Source organism: Sinocyclocheilus rhinocerous, unplaced genomic scaffold (genome assembly GCF_001515625.1).
Source record: "Sinocyclocheilus rhinocerous isolate Xijiao unplaced genomic scaffold, SAMN03320098_v1.1 scaffold3307, whole genome shotgun sequence".
Taxonomy (NCBI): Eukaryota; Metazoa; Chordata; class Actinopteri; order Cypriniformes; family Cyprinidae; genus Sinocyclocheilus; species Sinocyclocheilus rhinocerous.
The window spans coordinates 418,474-441,012 of record NW_015642050.1 but is presented as its reverse complement, the minus strand read 5'-3'; the positions used below and the strand labels follow the sequence as shown (position 1 = coordinate 441,012).

At 34.7% G+C, this 22,539-nt stretch overlaps 1 protein-coding gene across 4 annotated transcripts in view; it reads right to left on the bottom strand.

The window, feature by feature from the left end:
* LOC107755388 (amyloid-like protein 1) overlaps positions 1 to 22,539 on the bottom strand; it is a 53,632-nt gene that overhangs the window by 12,701 nt on the left and 18,392 nt on the right. For all 4 annotated transcript variants that reach the window (XM_016572166.1, XM_016572167.1, XM_016572168.1 and 1 more), the window contains exons 2-3: positions 4,926 to 5,108; positions 1,284 to 1,413 (exon numbers count right to left, since the gene is read on the bottom strand). In XM_016572166.1, the coding sequence (XP_016427652.1) occupies positions 1,284 to 1,413; positions 4,926 to 5,108 (313 nt within the window). The remainder of the gene's footprint in view (positions 1 to 1,283; positions 1,414 to 4,925; positions 5,109 to 22,539) is intronic.

Here is a 22,539-nt window from a genome sequence, read left to right as displayed (position 1 = left end):
TATATATATATATTTAAAATGTTCAGTTGAACTATTTATTATCAAAGTATCCTGAAAAAAAAAAAAATTGTATCACAGTTTATACACACACAAAAAGCAGCACAAATGTTTTCTATGGAAGCTGCGGAATTAAAAAATAATAATAATAATAAGAAGAAGAAGGTAATTGTGACTTTATCTCAAAATTCAGACTTTGTATCTGGCAATTCTGAGGAAAAAAACTCAGTATTGCAAGATACAAAGTCAGAATTCTGACATTTTTTCCTCTGAATGTTGAGTTTACATCTCATAATTCTGTTTCTGTTTTTTTCTGCCACGGAATAAAAACTAAAAAAACGAAAACGTTTGACTTTTCTTCTCAGAATTGCAAGTTTATGTCTTACAAGTTTATATCTTGCAGAATTGCGAGATAAAAAAGTCCAAATTGTGAGATATAAATGACCTTATTTCGCAATTAACGTTTTACTTTTTTTTTTTATTGGCTTCCATAGTTTCAACTTTTAAAAATAACAATAAATAATTCTGAATGATTTCCGAAGGATCTTGTGACACTAAAAAATGGCTGCTAAAAAAATGCAGCTTTGCAACACAAGAATAAATTACATTTTAAAACATTACATTAAAATAGAAATCAGTCGTTTTAAATTGTAATAAAATTCCACACAATGTCTCTTTTTACTGTATTTTTGATCAAATAAATACAGACTTGGTCAGCATGAGAGAATTCTTCCAAAAACATTAATAAATTCTACAGACCCCAAACCTTTGAACAATAAAGTGATTATGATAATTATTGGAATATATAAATAAATTCAAAGAAACTATAATGAGAAATGAGGTAGACAATACTGGCAATAAAAAAGTAGCGTTTGCATTTTTGAAAATGCCCACGTGAGCTGATGTTGCAAATCAAAGAATATAAGAAGTGGGAACTTAAAATATATGCAGAATGTGAGCAAAAACCAAGGACAAAAGCCCCTCGGAGCCAAACAGCTGCACAAGCATTACATATTCATCAACATTAGTACTGAGCCAACAGATTTAGGATTTATTTATATATTTTTGGTTGTGATATAACATGCTTGTGAGGCACTGCAGAGTGCAATGTACTATACAATGATGCTTAAGAAATTCATAAACAAAATGTACATTCACAAGTCATACTTATAGGAATAGGTCACCAAAGATAAAAAACTAAATGATGATTAATTAAATCTGGTCTATACTGCATTCTTGATGGGATATCTGTATTATAAAGGGTTTAGGCTGTGTTTGTGACTCACCCAGACAGCGGTAGGGCACGACGATGAAGGAGCGGGTCTGACAGTGACCCCAGCCCTTCTTACACCAGCCCGGGATGGTCGCTGGAGATGAGGCCTCTTCCACATGGGAGATCTGCAGTCCTGGATACATCTGACATACGGTGAGAACGACAGACACAAACACACGTGAGGAAAGAGCAGGGGACAGGAGTCAGGATCACAACAGCTGGAAAGAGGACAGGGGAATAGTAAGTGTATCATGCAGAAAACAAAAGAAAACACAAAGAACAAGGGGATGAAAAGGAGCGGGACAAAAATAAATGAATAGCACTCCAGGATAAGGATCCTTGGAAGCCATTTGGCCACAATTCGTTATTGCACAGTGAACTATTGTTGTTTCTGAAAATGTAGCTGCACATGGGAGTCTTTTAATATGACCCTATAGCTAATCCACACATGCAATTAATAACAAGCCAGATAAATACATAATGGATGCTTTTTTTTTTAGCTGCTGGTTACTTTTCAATGGGAAGCCTCTCATTTGACCACAAGAGGGAGTCGCGGAGTCCATCTTGCCAGCTAAGACTGCAGCACTTTAAAGTTAATAAAATAATACATTTCTGAATTTGGCACTAGGGGGCGTCTGAAAACTCATTGCGTATTATTCCCGAATTTCCAAAGCAATTACACCTCACCTTCAAAACATGTTTGCAGGGGCACTGAGTCATACTGAGTCATCTGTACATTATTAGGATTTATTTATGATTCCAAATATAATCATAAATAAACTGAGTGTAATAAAACACAGATGGGAGGGAGTATAGGAAAAGAGGGAAAATGGATAGAAAGGCGTACGTATATTCAGGAATATACATGAGTGTATTGTCACATTAGGTTTGTTGTTTCGCTATATATTATTATATATATAGATTTGACAAGACAAGGTCAGTCACACAGATATAAAAATTAGCGACTTGTAATTAATAACATATATTAATAAACCTCATAACCATTAATATTCAAAACTATTGTTTTCTTGTCTTCCAATAGTCTGTCCTAAAATATACAGTATATATATATATACACACAATACATTAAAATAGATGCTCAACACTCATTGAATAACATTCTACATTCAACAAAAACATTTATTTTCATTCATTTTCATATTCATTCATTTTCACATTCATATTCAATACTACAGGCTTCTTCCAATATTTTGTCCTAAAATATATATATACACCTTATATTAAAACACATGCTCAACATCCATTGAAAATTGATTAATTTTATTATATTTTATTATTTTCTATTTTATTTCATTTATTGTTTGTTTATTAGGGACTATATCTTCTAGTGGAAGGATGAATTTGATACATATACATATATACATATAATAATAATAACTTCATAAAAATTCAATACAACTCTAAAAATTAATATGCAACACTTTTTCTTCCAATATTACGTCTTAAAATATATATACAATATATTAAAATAGATGCTCAACACCCATTGAATATGGATGAATTTTATTTTATTTTAATATTTTATTCCATTATTCCGTCTTAATATATATATATATATATATATATATATATATATATTAAAACAGGTACTCAATTTCCATTGAATAACATCGTTATTATTCATTACAACATTTTATTTTATTTTATTATCAGGGATAATATCTGCTAGTGAAAGGAAGGATCAATTTATTAATAAAACAATTAAATTAATTTGTCTATTATTTAATATTTTTTTATTTAGGTTAACATTAAATTGTGAATATAGTTATGACTCTGCTGCATTTCAACATCCTTTAAATATATTCACAACACAGGACAACCTTGAGTCCATTTCGGCTTAATTATGACATACTGTTCAAATTAACATCATGAAGAATACAAATATTCTTAAAAAAAAGATTGTTCTGGGTACATGCATGCATCAAATCAATTCGCACTGGGCTGAAGCGAGTAAGAGTGTAATCTTACAGACATATGGGAAGGGATTATTATGTTCTAAACAAGCTCTGGCAATGAGGCCGCAGGCCACTGGCAAACCGCCTGCTAGTCTAAACCTCATCCAGCCAGGAGAATGACATATTCGTTGGCCTCTTCATTCAATTTTGATGTCACTCGTGCCAGCTAGCTTATGTATACGCCACTTCGTGCCAGGCTAGAATGCAGGCACAATAATGCTTTTAAAAGCCATTAGGCAGAATGACTGGTTGACTGGTTGAGCCCAGATTAGCGCACAACGAGGTGATTTTATACTGCGGAGGTTGGTACAGCGTGTTGATTCAGACAAGGTTGAACAGACGTTGCTGGCACTTATAGAGCACAGAGAGACAAAAACATGCTTTTTTCAGACTGATATCTCAGAATTGCTGTCATGCAATAATACAGGCTTAGACTGATTTCAGCCATGAAAAACAGAGGGAAACAACCAGGCATCATTTCTCATCCCTAATTCCTCTAGATGAGACAACAGGGAACGAAAAACTTGCAATCCTCTTAGGAGTCAGAGAATACAGTCACATTAGCCGCACAATACATTTGAGCCCGGGGTGTACGGAGATCATAAATCTCCACCGCTGATTGATGGTGAAAAATATGGCCATTATCCTGCACACTTAATACGGCGAGAGTTAGAAAGAGATTTGCATCGAGTTCCCTGTGTATGCACATAAACGGCATTTTAGTCTTGTTTTACAATGCTAATATTAGAACAGGATGCCCTCGGCGTTCACCTTGAGAAAATGCTTGAGTGGAGATTGTCTGCAGATTCTTGTCCACATAATAATTAAACCAATCAGCGCGCATGCTAATGTAGGTGTGCTGAGTTTGATGTTTAGTGCTTGACAGAAATTAATTACATGAGTCAAACAGAACAGAATAAAAGTAGAAGAAAGCAAAATACAATAAGTCTAATAGAATAGAAAAGAAGACTGGAATGTAACAAAAGAACAAAACAAATATAATAGAATCAAAACAAAATAAAAACATTGAATGGAATCAAACTAAATCAACAATCAAATAAAAACATAGAATAGAATATAACAATGGAATAGAAAAGACTAGACTAAAATGGAAAAGAGTAGAATAGAATAGAAAACAAAACACTGTAAATAAACCTCAAAACAAATTAAATGGGATAGAATAGAGCACAAACAAAAAAACAAAACAAAAACAAACAAATGGAACAATGTAACAATAGAATAGAATAGAATACACTAAAATATAATAGAATAGAGTACAAAACAAAAAATATTTAAAACAAATTAAATAGGAGAGAATAGAGCACAAACAAATGAAACAAAGACTAATGGAACAATGTATCAACAGAATAGAAAAGACAACACTAAAATAGAGCGCAAAACAAAATACTGCAAGTAAAGCTCAAAACAATAAATAAAGCTCAAAACAGAATAAAAAGGAGAGCACAAATAAAACCAAAACACAAAACAAAACAACAAAACCAAACACAAATAGAATAGAATAGAATAGAATAGAATGGAATAGAATGGAACCGAATGGAATAGAATAGAACAGAACGGAGCCTAATAGAATAGAATGGAATGGAACCGAACAGAACAGAACAGAACAGAACAGAACAGAACAGAATAGAATAAAATAGAATAGAATAGAATAGAATCACCTCCTGGCAGTATGACAGGATCTTGCTGGGCTGGGTGAAGCATCCCTGTCGCCCCTGAGGATCTGGTTCCCACTGTCCACTCTCAGTGTTCATGTGTAGAAGCTGACGGCCACAAAACATGGCAATCTGAGGGTCTGCCACATGAGGACTAACCGGTCCATTCACCTCCGTCATGGCCAGAGCCTGAGAAAGAGATATGGACTTATAATGCTGCTTCAAAGTCAGAATAACCCTCAATTCAACATTAAAGCATTATGTGCTGTACATACATGTTCATAACAGGTGTTTTCTTATGGAACTAGACTTGTGACTATAACCAAAGCATGAATATAAGTGCTAACCTCAAGTGCCAGTTTATTAAAATGCATAACAATATAGTAAACAAATGCAAGAGGATGTGTATACAGCATGTTTTGCAAACAGAGGACTCTCTTAGAGAAGATATGCAACTTTAATATCTCGTGTAGTATTGAGAAAGTGAAATAACTCAAATTGTTCGAAGTTCAGAGTGGCCTACATTCCTGATAAAAATGTGTTAAGCCTGGCTGCCTGTTATTACCGCAAACCACAGAGCGATAAGAAATATTTGAGGCCAGCAAAAATTCAGAGCAATAGGGAAGTGGAAAGGACAGGACGAGGAGAGAGGGAAGAAGGGTGAGTAAGGTTGTTATCACTGGCCTGACAGTGAGGAGGAAATATAACATGGAGGTTCATTATTGAATTTCAAATTGAGCCAGCAAGCCAGACTTGCTGATAACCCTACATGGAGCTTATCCTCCTCCCATCAAACCTGCGCGTGTAACTGGAGGACAGGCAAAGACAGTACACTCAGCCTCAGCGCAGCAACAGCTTTTGTCACTGGATAGCCACAAATATGCCTGCTCACCCATCAGGCGAAAATAAAAATGTTCATGAATTCAAAAGGGCAAAGGTGAACTATTATCTTTAAAAGGTAGAAGAGGCTCAGTATTATAATTGTCATTTTTTCATCAAACAATGTGTCATTCTTCTCTGTGAATATGTTTCTAAGGTATTTATTCTCTCTATTTAGTGCCCTTTCAATGATCCCTTCTTGATTATCTTTGTCTGTTTTGGGAATGGAAAACTGTGCATACTGGAAAGTATATGTAAATAGAATTTAAATAAATAAATTATATAATAAACAAAAATGATAATAAATAAACATTAATCAATAAAATACAAAAAAATAAACACTATTCATAAATAAAATAGTATTGATGCATAAATAAATATTAAATAATACAATACAAAAAAATGTATACTATTCCTAAATAAAATAGTATTGATAAATAAATAAATAAATAAATATTATTAATTAAACACTAAATCATTTTTTTAAATAATAAATAAAATAGTATTGACACATAAATACTAAAAATAATTAAATACTCAAAAATAAATTATATTAATAAATAAAACAACACTGATAAAAAATAGTATCTAAACATAAGTATTATTAATAAATAAATAAAATACTAAAATAAATACTATTATTAAATTAAATATTTAAAAAAATAAATAAAACTGGATTATACATGCAAAATAAAGTTATGTAATAAAATTGATAATTTTTCATATTGAAAATGAAAGTGTATAGTATTATGGGATACAGCGAGACTGCTATAGTAAACTAAGAGTAAAGTAAGAGTACGCCACTGAGAACACACCTTCAGTTCCTGATTCGTCCTAGTCTGGCCTTCTCTCTCACACATCACTCAGTTTCTAGTTCATTCACTTCCTCTCTGTCTCTTTGGCAAAGGATGTAGGTATTGATCTGAAATGTGTTCAGTGCTCCTGGGGGAAGGGCCCCGGGGATCGTCACACATGCAGAGCAAACAGTAACCCTGTGCTAGAGTCAGATGTTAATACAAGCTCATTGACCACTAGGTCATTTGAGTACATCAACACAGAGCAGGAAACACGGGATCAGGCGAGAAGAGAGAGTCTGATCAGGGGAGAGGCTTCATTTCATCTGGTTATCTACCCATTGCACTGTTTAAGGCTTAGTAACGGTAGCGGGCACACTAATCGCTTCTCTGCAACGAGGAAAAATTCGATATTTCTGTGTTAGTATAATACATGCATATCATTTGTCCTGTGCAGAGACAAGCCCCACATATATACATTTATATTTAAGTATGTTGCAGACAATTTAATCCAAAGCCTTTTAGGAAATATATAAAACCCTATTGTTATGTACATAAATAATTCCAAAGCAAATGAAATCAAATGAGATATACAGCTGAGATATGTTACTTAAAACAAATGGCATAAGAAAGAACAAAATAAAAATAATTATGCTTTTAAAACATGATTTATGAAAAGAATATAAAATAAAGAATAAAAAATAACAACATTGGGGCAACAAAATAAAATCAACATAAGCAGGAATCGTCACAGACAGGGCTGCTTTTCAGAAGAGAAAATGACTGCGCCTTTCAAAGCATCATTAATCTGGGGTTCGTCTGCGCTGGAGTGATTTAACATGGATTACGTCTAATCTGATAAATTAGAGTCAAATTTGTATTAGGGTACAGACACTGAATTGAATATTAAAATATAATTTAAAATACACATTTAAATAGTAATAATATAATATTAAATTCGAATTATATATTAATATATTTGTAATATTCAATTATAAATTATAATTATAATATTACAATTCTCTTATAAAATTTTAAATTATAATTTTAAGAGAATTTAACTGTGTATACTATCATATACATATTTTTATTTATTTTTAATTTAACATTATATTTTTATTTCTAAATAGATTGCATTTATTTAAGATTTTTACGATTTTTAATTAAATTAAATAAGTATTACATTCTTTGTGTCAGGTTACAATGACTTAATTTTTTTATCACAACTAAATACATTTTGATTTAAAATAATCATCAAAACACTGAAGAATTCAAGTCAAGCTAGAAGAATTTCCTTTTCATCACGCAACTAGTAATTTTGATCAGTTCGGTTCTGTGGCCAAGAGAACTAGTATAAGATATTCTAGAGAACTGCAATAATGACTAATGAGGGAGAACACACTGTAACGTGATGATAACAGCAGATCGTGTGTGCATCAGTGCTGTTCTTCTGCATGTGTGGATTCTGAGGGGGAGTGATGCTGCGAGGTTGCATGACTTCTTTCTTGTGGGTGGATAGACGTAATCAAAGCAAAAAACAGCCTGTCACAGTTTTTTTACACTCCAAAGCTCGCCACATTTCAATGGCATCCCAAGTGAGGGCACCAATCAACCCTGGTGAACACTGGAAACCCGGCGTACTTTAATCTTCAACGACAGAGCGAATGACAGACACACAGCACTCAGGCAACCAATTAGAGCGGAGATGCCCACAGGGAAGAAGAGGGGAAAAGAGAGAGAGAAAGGCAAAATGTGAAAGTGATCAAAGGAAAACCCTGCCTCTGCTGGCCAATGCAAAAACGTTTGAAGTCCTGATTAAAATTTATGAGGAAATAAATATATAAATCGGAGCCGTAAATATACAATAAATATACAGAGCCCACAGGAGAGAGAGAGCAGCATTATTGCAGCAAATGCCATTAGGAGACTGTTGGATTAAAAATGATGAAAAAAATCTCATCAGTTTAAAGGCTTGACGAATCAGTTAGTGTCGCCGCTGCAGCGTTTGCAGTGCACACACACACACACACACACACACACACACACACGTGTGTTAAATGCTCAGAATTAACCCTGGTGTTATGACCTTGCACTTATTCATCGCAGAATTTCAGCTGTCGATTACTCATGAAACGGTTCTCAAGTGAACATCTGCTGGTGTCACTCTTATTTTTGAGTAAAACTGATTTTTCAGTTGAAAACTCTAGACGTTTGACACAATTTCAGTACAGATTATAGGGAAAAATTATTTCCTTGAAAAAAAAAAGTATAACATATTATAATATTATTTTGTATTCAGTATCTGTGCAATATTGGAAGCATTATTATTGTAATTAATATTTTTTTTTCTAATTCTGACAGTGTAATCTTTTTCTTTACCAGATTTTAACTATATATATACTGTATGTGTGTGTGTGTGTGTGTGTATTAGGGGTTGCACCGACGAGTCAACTAGTCGACTTCTCACTAATGCATTCATATGAATGTAATCTTTACTGTGCTACTTTATCTGTATCTGATTAAGAACGAGCAGAAATCTGTGAGAAACATAATGACTCAAAGACAAACGAACTGTTAAAAATGAGCTGTTATATGAGCATTTTTATTATTATTTAATATTTATTGTTTTAGTTATTTTAGTAGATCAAGTTTAACTAAAACAAAATGAGAATTGTTAATAATATCTGAATAATAAATAATAATAAATAATGAATAATAAATATCTGAACTAAAAAAGTTTTTTATATTTTATTTTATTTCAGGTAACGCTTATTTTATATCAAGTAACGATTTCTTTATGTTTTTTATTGATACAATATGTCATATACTGTATTTATCATGCCTGATTACAAACATCTGAAATTCTTTACATTCAATAAAAAAATAAACAAATAAATAAAATACAATTGAAAAAAGAAAAACATAAAACATGGTTTTTGGGCAAAACATGAAACTAATAGTCATTTAACATTAACATCTAACAAAATTTTTATATTAATGCATCTCTAATTTAAATAGAATGTGTTACACTAAGCGAGACTTTGGTAATATAAAAGATGATGCTCATTTAAAATTCTTTCAAAATAACAAATCATCTGTGTAGAATCTATTTGATGACATTACACTGAATTGAAAAAAAAACACATGCATTTTTACATACCCTGACATACACATGTATCTACAGCAAACCTCACACACTGAGTTACAGCAATGCCTGGAGGTATTAGGACTGATTACTATCAGCCAAGCTGATGTTTAGAGTTTTCTTTAAGATCTCTGATGTGGTTTAAAACAGGATGAACCCTGGCATGGTACGGGACCAGCACCTCTATCTCCTAAAACTCTGCTCAGATAATGGGATGAGATCATTTTTTTTAACTGGAGGAAGGTCATAGCCACATGGGAGACTTCCGGACATTTGAGAAGATAACCTGCCTGCACATTCTCCAGCTCTTAGTTCCATATGCACACATGGCACAAACACACACTCAGAAACACACACGGTGAAGATCAATACCCAGAGCTGTTGTACAATCCTGCTCCTTCAATCGATATCAGTGCATCAGGAGCCCCGAGGTCTGATCTAAAACATGCACACACACGCACATACAAACAGAAGGCTTGTTATATGCCAAGTCTTTCAGGCTTAGGCCAGATCGCATTCTGGGAACAGCAGATACGCATGACTCTATGATGTGCATCATGCGATTAATTCTCACAGTCTGCTAAAACCTGAGCCGGGTTACACAATGGTTGACGTCCTCCATCCAAAGCAGAAAAAAAGCACTAAGCAGCAACTCTGTCCCTCAGATAAAAGAAGCATCCGTAAGCATTATTGTATTGGGGATGACAGAGATGAACGCATGCTCTCATTCACTACAAGGTATTTAAGACGCAGCCTTTTATCTTGCTTGTTGATGACAGATGCCATCAGTCTTGAAGCACTCTGCAGGTTGAAGTGGAAGGATTATGCTTAAAGGGATAGTTCAAGTAAAAATGAAAATTCTGTCAGCATTTAAACACACCCATGTTTTTCCAAACCTGTATAACTTACTGTGTTCTTTGTAAAAAAATAAAAAAATAAATAAAAAATAATAATAATAATAATAAAAAAATTATAATTTTGAACAATGTAATCTTTAAAGCAATTCTAATGAATGGAGACTGGAGCCTTCAAGCTTCAGAAAAAAAAATAAAACATTTGTAAAACATTTGTAAAAAAAAAATCTAATACAGAAATTGTCTTCATATTAATACAGTACATTGTGTACCTTTTTTTTTTTTAAACAGTGTATCTTAAAATTAGTTCATTGAACTTTAGAGCTACACTACCGTTTAAAGGTTTGGGGTCAGAACGGAATTATATAAAGAATTAAAACTGTTTTTGACATTGATAATAATAAGAAATATTTCTTGAGCATCAAATCAGCATATTAGATTAATTTCTGAAGGATCATGTGACACTGAATATATTCATAATATATTCAAATAAAGATTTGTTTTAAAATGGAATATTATTTCACAGTATTACTGTTTTTACTGTAGTTTAGATTTTTTTTAAAAGCAGGCTTGGTGAGCATAGCAGACATCTTTCGAAAAAAAAAAAAAAAAATCTTACCAACACCAAACTTTTGAACTGTAGTGTATATTTAAAATCGACTAAACCACTGCGACTAGATCATTTTCATTTACTACTGACTTTAATTTCAGTCTGTTTCTCATGGAGATACATCGTATGATTTTAGAAGACTTGTAATATAGTGCACGAGTCCTATAACTTATTATTATTATTAATAATTTTTGTCATTTTGACAGCCCCAGTCCCAATTCCCTTTCATTATACTGACAAAAGTGGCTGGCAGATTCTTAAAACCTTTTGTGTTCCATATAAGAAAGAAAGAAAATCATACGGATGTGGGTTTGGAAAAACACAAGGCTGGAGTAAATAATTGTCATTTTTGGGTGAACTATCTTTTTAACATTTCTGCTTGAGGAGATTCAACTGCAGTAAACCAAATGATGCATGTAAACACCATCTAATAGCAGCTTCCCCTGCAGACAGAACTAACAACACGGCATTATTAGATACGAAAAGGAAGCAGGGATATGGGATCGGGTTTAATTTTTGCTCTGAGGCAAATGGGGAAATTAGCAAAAGACAATAATGAAAAAAAGAACATCAAATGATGGATTGAAATGCTTTCCAGGAGTAAAGAAAACATTTTGTGGTACAATAAAACAGCTTTCACAAGCCGCTCGCAATGGAAACTGCAGCATTTCATTCAAAGTCTTGTTAAAAAGAAAATCCCATCAATGCAGATTCAGTCATTGTTTTGTTTTACCCGACCACGCCATCTCGCAAATGTAATTAGATTACGTTCTGATCCGTTTCATTAAGTTCAGTTCAATTCAGCTCAAAAGTTTTATTATCCATTACCTTTAAAACAGAAAATTATATTTGACTCATAATGCATGTCACAAGCTCCATTGTAATGCTATTGAAAAGCTCCATTTGATTCCTGTGCGCTCTTGAACTCTAACATTCAGCAGTCGCCGATTAAACCCTGTTAAATGGCCGTGACTACATTCACAAACAACACCGGTCCATTTAAAATGGATTTGGTCTCATTCACTGCTGCTCCCTCTCCATCTGTACAATGGAAACTCAAGATTTTATCGTGCAAAAGGCCATGCGCTCACAGTTCAAGCCGTTCAAAACAGCGTGTGTACTTGTTTTTGGAGGGTTATGTCGTGATTGATTTTCCTTCACGTCAAAGTGAAGTGCAGCAAGCTGTATGTTACCTACAGCTCATTGAGGCAGAGAGCGAGGGTTCGCCTTACCCGAGTGAAACTCCTTAATTGGACAGTCAGAGCTGGGTGTATCCAGATCGAGTTCAACATAGAGCAGGGAAGGCAAGCACAGACAGACATACACCCACACAGATACACTCAAATGTGTTTGATTTGGCTCAAGAGCTCAACCAGACTTGGAACCAATGACCTTTATTCCAAACAAACTACACACACACTACACTTTCCTAGTATGAAGAGTGTGAACAGACCAGCTAGACTACTTTGACATAGAAAGACCTATACACTATCATTAAAACGTTTGGGGTTAGTAGGTTTTTTTCTTTTCTTATTTCTTTTATTTAGCACAGATGCAATGAAGTGATTAAAAGTGACCATAAAGACATTTATAATGTTACAAAGGATTTCTATTTCAAATAAAAGCAGTTCTTTTGAATTTTATTCATCAAAGACTCCTGAAAATAAAACGTATCACGGTTTCCACAAACATATTAAGCAGCACAACTGTTTTCAACATTGATAATAATAAAAAAAAAAAGTTTGTTGAGCAGCAAATCAGCATTTTAGAATGATTTAGAATGATTTTAGAAATGATGAAGGATCATGTTACACTGAAGACTCAAGTAATTGTGCTGAAAATTCAGCTGTATATTATGATATAGTGTATATTATGACTGTTAAAGTGTTAAAACCAAATATGTAACTATCAATAAATGTAATTGTGACGAGTGGGGGCGGGGCCGAGAGCCGTGGGAACGGAGCGAGGCCGGTGGAGTGATTGCTAATGAGGGACACCTGCACCCACTCACCGGTCTCGAGTCTCACGGAGGAGCTCCGGAAGGATAAAGGAGGAGTGACTACAGTGTTGGACGAGAGAGGACCAGGCCTGGATTTTATTTTGTGTTTTGGTTTCGTTTGTGCGCGACAGTCGTCCGCGAGGGGCTGTCGCGCTATTTTTGTGTTTATTTTATTATTAAAGTTTATTTAAACGTCCGCCGGTTCCCGCCTCCTTCTTCCCGTGACTACGAACTTTGTTACAGTAATCATTTTTCGATTTTGATTCCTCTTAGTCTGCTTTAATTAAAGCACATACTTACCTTCCTTGCATCAAATTTATCTCTACAGTAGCTATGTTTCCGCCACCCTGTTTTGATGCACATTTTTAAGTATCGCATAGGAAAAGAGTGATGGAAAAGCTAAATTGCGAAAAGAAATGTTTAAAAAATTTTTGCAAAAGAGTTTTAATGCTTGCCTGAGGTGTTTTTTTTTTTGACTTGTTCGAGTTAATGTGAATAATGGGAGATGGAAATGCATTTGCCGAATAAATTCCTCCATGTGCATCAAAAAAAGTAATATGACTTTGGGCGATGGGACGGGATAACTTGACTAACCAGCGGACCGATCTCGTTGCACAGCATCTGAAATGATGTTTTGGTCGTTCTGCAATGCCTGAGCAAAGTCTGTCATCAAAGAATTTATGTATAATTGCCTCCCAGAATTTACACGACTGCGTTCCCAAATAGCAGCTCCGAAAGGGTTTCGTCTGCTAATTTATTAGATATGAAAATTATTATATTCAGTGGCTTTTCCTACTTTTCTTAGTGATATTCAGTGCCAGTTTATTAGTAAGTGATGATTTTGTTCTCTTTGACTTGTTGGAAACAGTGCTTTATTCACAAATGCTTTATGCAATTTTATTCCAATATTGCGCATACGTTAGATTCACAATTTTGGATGGAAACATAGCGAATGAGTGCTTAAAGGAACACTCCACTATTTTTGAAAATAGGCTCATTATCCAACTCCCCTAGAGTTAAACAGTTGAGTTTTACCATTTTCAAATCCATTCAGCCGATCTCCGGGTCTGGCGGTAGCACTTTTAGCTGCAGCTTAAGGCGCTGCTTAATATCAGTTAATATCCTATATGTAACTACAGAAGAGTCAAGTTTTAAATAGGAAAAATATCGAAACTCTTTGGTCATTTTTGAGCGAGATGCTAACGGTCTAATCAGATTCAATGATCTATGCTAAGCTACAGCTAAAAGTGCTACCGCCAGACCCGGAGATCGGCTGAATGCATTCAAAAACGGTAAAACGCAACTGTTTAACTCTAGGGGAGTTGGATAATGAGCCTATTTTCAAAAATAGTGGAGTGTTCCTTTAAAGTCAATCTAAAACAGCAACTGCAACAATTTTTGGTTCAATAATCAGACATCTAACAGGGAAAACAGGATATTTAATAGAATAAAATAAAGCTCCTACATTTCCTTAAAAGATTACCAATTACGATTACCGATTTTTGTTCTTTGGAATAACATTCACCAATAAATCACTCTAGGAATGTGTATTAAAGTATATTAACCACCATGCTTAAACAAACACAAAACCACCCCATATTCAATCCACCTTCCCCTGAGATTGTGTTCCAGTTGTTTGCAGCAACATATGAAATATGGTTCATTCAATAACAGTGTCCTGCTTTCTGATTAAATACTCCACACCCGTCGCTGCTCCCGGTCGTGGATGCAGGATGACATCATGCCTGGCGATGATGCAATCGTGCAGAGCTGCTGGGTAAGTGAGCAGAGAGAGGACGCCAGTTCATCATGTGTCACCTTTTAACAAGTCAACCTCCTTTTAATCCATCAGACCACCCTGCAGTAAATACGGCGTGTATGGATTGTGTGTGTGTTTGTGGATCCTCTATTCATTAGAGATGCAGCCATCTCCATTTGTACCCATGTGTGGTAGGATGAGCCCATATATCATGTGTCATTTTAGACATGTGACTGTCAGTTGAAAATAGTGGGCCGCAGTTTTTTTTTTTGTTTTTTTTTTATGTTCCTCGCAATAATGTGGCACTACTGAATCACAATTCCTCCACACCTCGAATGTAGAACAAAACATCAGCGTTCATCTGTTAGGGTGTATGGATGTATCTCAGCCAAGGTATACGTCATATTGAATTTATGCTAATGAAAATGAGGTTCTGAGGGACCAAAGTTAAGTCTGTTGAGTGCACTAAGAAAAAAATGGTGTAGAAACAATTTCACAAATAAATACAAAGAATTGGCAAGTAACACATTAAATGTGAAATTATTAAGTAGTAAGACTGAAATGGTATTTTCATGTAAAAAGTACTTCACAAATCTGTTTTATTTACAATTTTGAAAAAGTTTTTTTTTGTAATGGTGTGGGTTAATCTGATCACCAAGATATATTTTAAATATATTTACAATTAATTATTTCTGATAAAATGCATGCAAAAATGAAGATGGATAAAATATACCTATATAACATAAAACGTATAAGAAGTTAAAACAGTGAGAAAACAACGTTTCTATTTTTGCTGCTTTAATTTATTTTTAAAATATATTTATTGTATATTTTGTAATTTTTTATATTTTTTAAATATTATTTTTTCCCTCTGTCACTCATAAAGACATTTATTTTACTTATGTGTGTGTGTGTGTGTGTGTTAGCATTTTCATTCGCAACAAATTAAATACTGTGTCTACATTGACAAAGGTTCATCGCAATACAACATGGAAATATAAATATACACACAAATCAATCAAAAGGTGAAAAAAAAAGTGACAAAGCCCTCAGCTGCTGCAGGTTCCAGGAGTTCAGCCAACTCTTAAAACTGAATATTACACAACAAGCTCTGGCTTGTCAGGAAGTGTCCCTGGAAACACTTCTTCCTGTGGCTCAGTGGCACAGTGGGCTTTTGCCACAGTTTTGGGGAATAAATAGAAACAAACATGCGCAAAGCTCTCACGTGCGCTTACACAGAAATGTCTTTCTGCAGGACAGATGGCCCTAATAGTGGGTGGCTGACCAGCTCTCCGGCCCCCCACCACCTTTTCTCTCTCTGGCTTTCTGCTGAACTCAACCCTCTGCAATCTGTCTCCCTCTCCCTTCCTCTCCGTGTCGCTCTCCCTCGTCCACCCCCTACCCAAAGTAATACAGCCCCTACAAGATTTGGGTGCATTCATCATTGTAATCATGCTGATTAATTATTCAGTGCTCAGCTTCATTTGCCTGCCAGCTCTTGATTAGGAGAGCGGAGAGTCAGCTGGGTCCACCCTGCTCTTGGAAGTGGAGAAGCCTGATGAAAGAGCCCGGACAGTCTCGGTTCAGTCAGAGCAACAACCACTATTAGATTCGGACGCTAATTGTGTGCCACATGCTAATTGCATGCTGTAATTAATGTTAGCGAAAGGCAACGAGCTGTGGAGCCACTGATTCTCACACTTGGCTGGTGTGAAGGGTGGACAACACAGCAGGAAATTAGATGTTACGGGGCAAACAGTTCAATATCCCTTGCCAATTTTCATACTGGTTTATGCTGGTTTAATTGGCGGGTGAACACAATCACATGGCAATTCATAACTATTTTACATTTTGGTGAATTGGTTTCTAATTCATATGAATCTGTACAATCTCATTTGTACAATCTGCTTATATGGAAGCATGTGAATCTCACAATTCTGCCTTTTTTCTTGAAATTTTGAGAAAAATCAGAGTTGTGAGATATAAACTCAGAATTTTGAGATGTTAACTAAGATATAACTCGCAATTCTGAGAACAAAAGTCCACATTGTGTGACATAAATTCGCAATTCTGCGAAAAAAATGTCATTATTGCAAAGACATAAACTCAGAATTGTGAGATGTTAAAGAAGATATAACTCTACGTTCTGAGAATTCCGAAATGTGAGATGCACAATTCTGTGAAATAAAAAGAAAAAAGTCAGAATTGCGAGACATTAGCTAAGATAGAATTTGCAATTAGGAGAAAAAAGACTGAAATGTGAGATATAAACTCTCGTAATCGTGAGAAAAAAATCAGAATTGCGAGATAAAAAGTCGCAATTACCTTTTTATTTTTTTTTAATTCTATGGCAGAAAATAAAAAACAGAATTGAAAGATGTAAAGATATAGGATATAACTCGCAATTCTGAGAAGAAAAGTCCAAACTGTGTGAAATAAACTCGCAATTCTGCGGAAAAAAAGTCAGTATTGCAAAGATATAAACTCAGAATTGCGAGATGTTAACTATGATATAACTCTCCGTTCTGAGAATTCTGAATTGTGAGATGTAAACTTGCAATTCTGTGGAAAAAAATGTCAGAATTGCGAGACGTTAACTAAGATATCATTTGCAATTTGGAGAAAAAAAGTCTGAAATGTGAGATATAAACTCTAAATTGTGAGTGGGGAAAAAAGACAGAATTGCAAGATAAAAAGTTGCATTTACCTTTTAATAATTTTTTTTAATATGGCAGAAAAAACAATTGCAAGATATAAACTCAAGATTGAGAGATGTTAACTAAGATATAACGTGCAATCCTGAGAAGAAAAGTCTGAATTGTGTGACATAAACTCACACAGATAAGTCTTACACTACACTAGATAAGAATTACAAGATTTCAACTCAGAATTGCGATATGTTAACCAAGATATAACTCTCAAGTAGGAAAGACTGAATTGTTAGATGTAAAATAAAAAGTTGCAACTATCTTTTTTTATTTATTTATTTTTCTGTGGTGGAAAAGGGTTTCCATAGCTTATGCCCAAGTGATGGTTATGTTTAGGAAGTTATGATTACAATTCATACATTTTCGTACAACATGGAAGAAACAAAGTCATAGTAAACAGATCAATAGATCTATTCATATTAACAAATGAGCAGAATTTTCATGATTGAGTGAACTAACCCTTCTAAGCCAACTAATTAGGTGATACGCAAGTGTGAATCATACAAATTTGTACGATTCAAATTCTATGAATTCACATAAAATTGTCATCTTGTAAAATAGCAATGTTCTCCTGCGAGATCGGGTTGTGTAGGTCACCAGGATCCACATCTTTTCCCAACTTCATTTATTCTCATATCTGTTTGTTTTGCCTTGGTGTGAAGCGTGAGTTGTAAGGCAGCGGTCTCTGGACTGACAGGGCAGCTGGACGCTCACCGCTTAGGGTCTCATCAGTCCAGATTAGTTGAGCTGGAGCTCCAGCTGCCTTGATGAGGAGCAGATGGCAGATGATGGGTGACCCCTGCAGGGATTGTTCTGGGACGGGGTTTGCACACTAGAGAAGCCAAACCCCCACACATTTGGATGCAGTAGGGTGCGCTCGCACTTACTTGTCTATTAAGAATTCAATTCATCCATATGTTAGAAAGATAGTTCACCCCAGAATTAAAATGTGTTATCATTTACTCACCCTCATTTCATTCCAAATCTGTTTGACTTTATTTCTTCTGCGAAACACAAGAAGGTATTTTGAAGAACATTGGGGCCTGAGCCGAAAAGACATTAATTGTATAGAAAAAACAAATCACTAAGTAAATGACAACAGAAGTTTTCGTTTATGGTGAAATAACCCCTCTAAACCTTCAAATAGCATGTCACTTCATTTACTCACCCTCATGTCATTCGTTCACATAAAAAAAAACAAAGGTGCAACTATGGTAACTTTTACGGTTCTTTTAAACCTAATAAAATATCCTTTTGTGTTACATAGAAGAAACATTTTAACAAATGATGACCTTTTTCATGTTTGGGTGAACTAACCCTTCAAAGCCAACTAATTATCTGGTATGATGGTGATATTTTCAAAAAAAGAACATCAAACAATTGTTACATGAAGCAATAAAAAACAAAACCCCAAAATGAAACCTGTCAACCTATATGACTTCCTTCCTTTTTTTAAAGAATTTTTAAAACTATTTTTGACTCCACTGACTTTCATTGAACAGACCTCTGAGATATTTTTCAAACTATCTTCTTTTGTGTTCTACAGATAGAAAGGAAGTCATACTTCGAACTACATGATAGTGAGTAAATAATATTGACAGCATTTTTCATGTCCTTAAAATCATGTACTGGTATTAGATAATAAAAACCAATAAAGCAGATGAATTAGTCATAACCGAAAAGATTACTCATTGAATTACTGTGCATTTGTTGGCTGTAACGTCGTGATGTCCATGTCCTGTGTCACTGTTTAAATACCACATTTTGGGAAGAAGAAGCCATGATGCGTAGCCGGAGATCTCCCACGTAGCCTGTGAGTTAAACCACGAGAATAGTCCTACAGGTCTGAGAGGTTTCTACACACCCACATTAGTCCAGATGGGCACCAGCAGCGAGAGGTGAGTCACTGTCAAACCACACAAACACTCACCCAGACCTTAAATAACCGAGCACGCTTCTAATATACAAACAATCTGAAAATGTTGTTTTTCTGCATTGAGCCGTTGCCGCAGTGTATTCAGCTGAGAAATGTGTCTGACTCAGAGAGTGATGTATGACTAAACATTCCACTTTCAACAATCTCCTGTCAAACTCTATTTTTTCTTTGTTGCTGTCACTCGCCATTCCATTCCTCTCCATCATTAAAGCTTTTTGTCCATTCCCCCTCGAAAGTGGGCTGCTTCCTTTTTATAGCTTAATTGCGAGAACATCAAGGACGACATCAAGCAATCTTTTTTTTAAGAGACAAAGAGGCTTTTTCATTTTCTAAATTCAATTACTTCTATTCAGATTGAGGAACAGTTCATAGATGACGGCTCTCGATGAGACACTCAGCCTGTTTTGGGGGTCTTTCTGATGAACACACAATGTCCTGCTAGCTCTCTATCTTTCTCAAAAAAAAAAAAAAATCACTAATGCACTAATCAACCATCAATCGTACAATTGTAACTAAGTCTGGCGTGACCCAAAAAGCACAGAACAAAGGCAAGATTCTGGTGGGAACTGTGTGAAATCTTAACTAGGACTTTATGACCTCGGAACGACAGAAAGCCTGACAGTTAGAACTAGATTTTGACATTTCCTGAAGAAAAACCTGTGCAAAACTAGCTGTCATGATGTTCTGAGTGGTTTTTAGTGTGCTATGCAGTTCCTATGGTGTCTGTGGCTGCGAGTTCAATGCAAGTTTATGGGATTTTTTATTTTTTTTTGCCTGTTTTATGGTCCACAAAGCAAATCTAAAAGCAATAACACCCCTCTCCTAAATAAGCCACATGCTGCATGATTTGAGGCATCATTCATGTTAGCAGTACAAACTGTATAGGAACAGTTATACACTACAGTTTAATACTTCTTCAGATCAATGGCAATAAATAATACCTCAATCATTAGAACATTATATCCATTACAATTCATTATTGATTATTTACATATGGTCTTGATGTTGCACTTGAAAAATAAAATTATATGCCTTTTTTTTCAAGCACAACATTAAATAGATTATATATATATATATATATATATATATACACTATGACAAAACAATACATTCAATATATGTATTATTTACACCATAATCAACACCCAAAGATCATAAAAATTACACAATCATTATCTTCCATTTATGTTGAATCCCTCCCACAATTTTTAGTTTGATGGAATGAAGCACTGAACTTCGTCACATGAGAAGTGGGCAGAGAAACCCATGCTGTTCTTAGCTTAAACATAGGAAATTGTTTGTACTTTCTATTTCGTCCACTTTTTCTCAAAAGGAGTGACAAACAGCATGTCACTGTTGTACTGAGGACAAACAATTCATATTTCATAAAGAAAACAGCAATATTCTCCAATATTAAAACCACAGTATACTAGTCCACCCCCAACCACATGCCATTCAGACTGTATAATGCAAATACTCTAATGTACAGCATGAGATTTCTTAGTGTTTTAACTTACACTTTTAAAAAATCAGACTGGAAAGACTTGTGGTCTGTTGTTTAGAGTATGTACTTTGTAGCCGATGCATGTTCAAATTTAGCTTGCTGCATTTCCTATTCTGCTCTTATATTACAATTATTTTCTGCCCCCTATTGTGTCAAAAATGTTAAAAATGGCAAAAATAAAACTACATTTTAAGTTTTCTTCAGCAAATGTGAGTGGTGGTTACCCACAACAAACTTGTCACCACAATACTAGGATGTTCTTCACTTAAAAATAGCTTATTTGCTCAAAAATGATTATTTGGTTATTTGAAATTTAATAGAACACAATTATTGCACATTTTTATCACAGCTTAAGTTCATTGCACAAAATCACATTTAATTGTGTAAAATAAAAAAAAATAAAAAAAAGTTTAATGCATTTGCATGGTAATACATGAATAATTTTCTTATGCCCATGCATGCAAATCCAGATTTAGGCCAACTCAGTTTACTTGCTACTATATATGACAGAAAATAAAAGTTTGAAAAATGTATAAATTGAGCGAATTTTTACAGCACTGCAATCTTTTTTCTAATGATGCCACCTGCACTAGAGAAGTTTGCGCTTGCTGACTCAGATAATCTGCCATTTTTTCGAGTGGCCTCAGATGATGCAAACCCATAGGACGTTTAACATGTGTTTATGTAAGTCTTGTGTCTCCCAGTCCAATCTAAGGTATAATCTCTCCAGACAATGACTGCATAGGATTTACAGAATAACACTACTCTCAACATCACCAATTACCTTTCTGTCATGAGGTTATTTTCTAGGCCCTTGCATATAAAGAATGAAATATAATGTGAGATGTCCGTGGCACTAGTTATCACTGCACATATGTTTCAATTTATTCCTTGTACTCATTTAATGCACTTCATTCATTCAGTGTCCTATGCCAAAGCAAATCAGCGTCTCTGCCATCTGAAAGCTTGCCAGCAAGACACGGCGTTCTAACCACTGTGAAATCACTAATCCTGCTTTGGAATCGCTTGCTTTTCTTTGCGGGTTATTGCAGATCAGGGAATGGCATGAGAATTGGATTTGAAAGAATAAAGATGATATTTTTCCCTTTCTTTCGAGGCAGGTGCGTGTATCAAGGCTAATGTGTAGGTTTAAAGAGCGATTTATCAAATTCAGCTCGTTAAACGAAAGACCAAATAACAGTCATCAAGTGAATTATTTTCATTGGCGTTGGGGGAATATCCTGATCTCTTATCCCTCTGAATAATCATTCAATCAAGCACGGAATTCATCAGTGAAATCAAACATTTACTTCATAAACCTCCTGTCTGCCTGCAGTCCCTAGTCCCTATATAAATAAATGCATGAATATAAATAAATATGAATGAATGGATATAAATAAATTGCAGAAATAAATATATGCATGCATACATG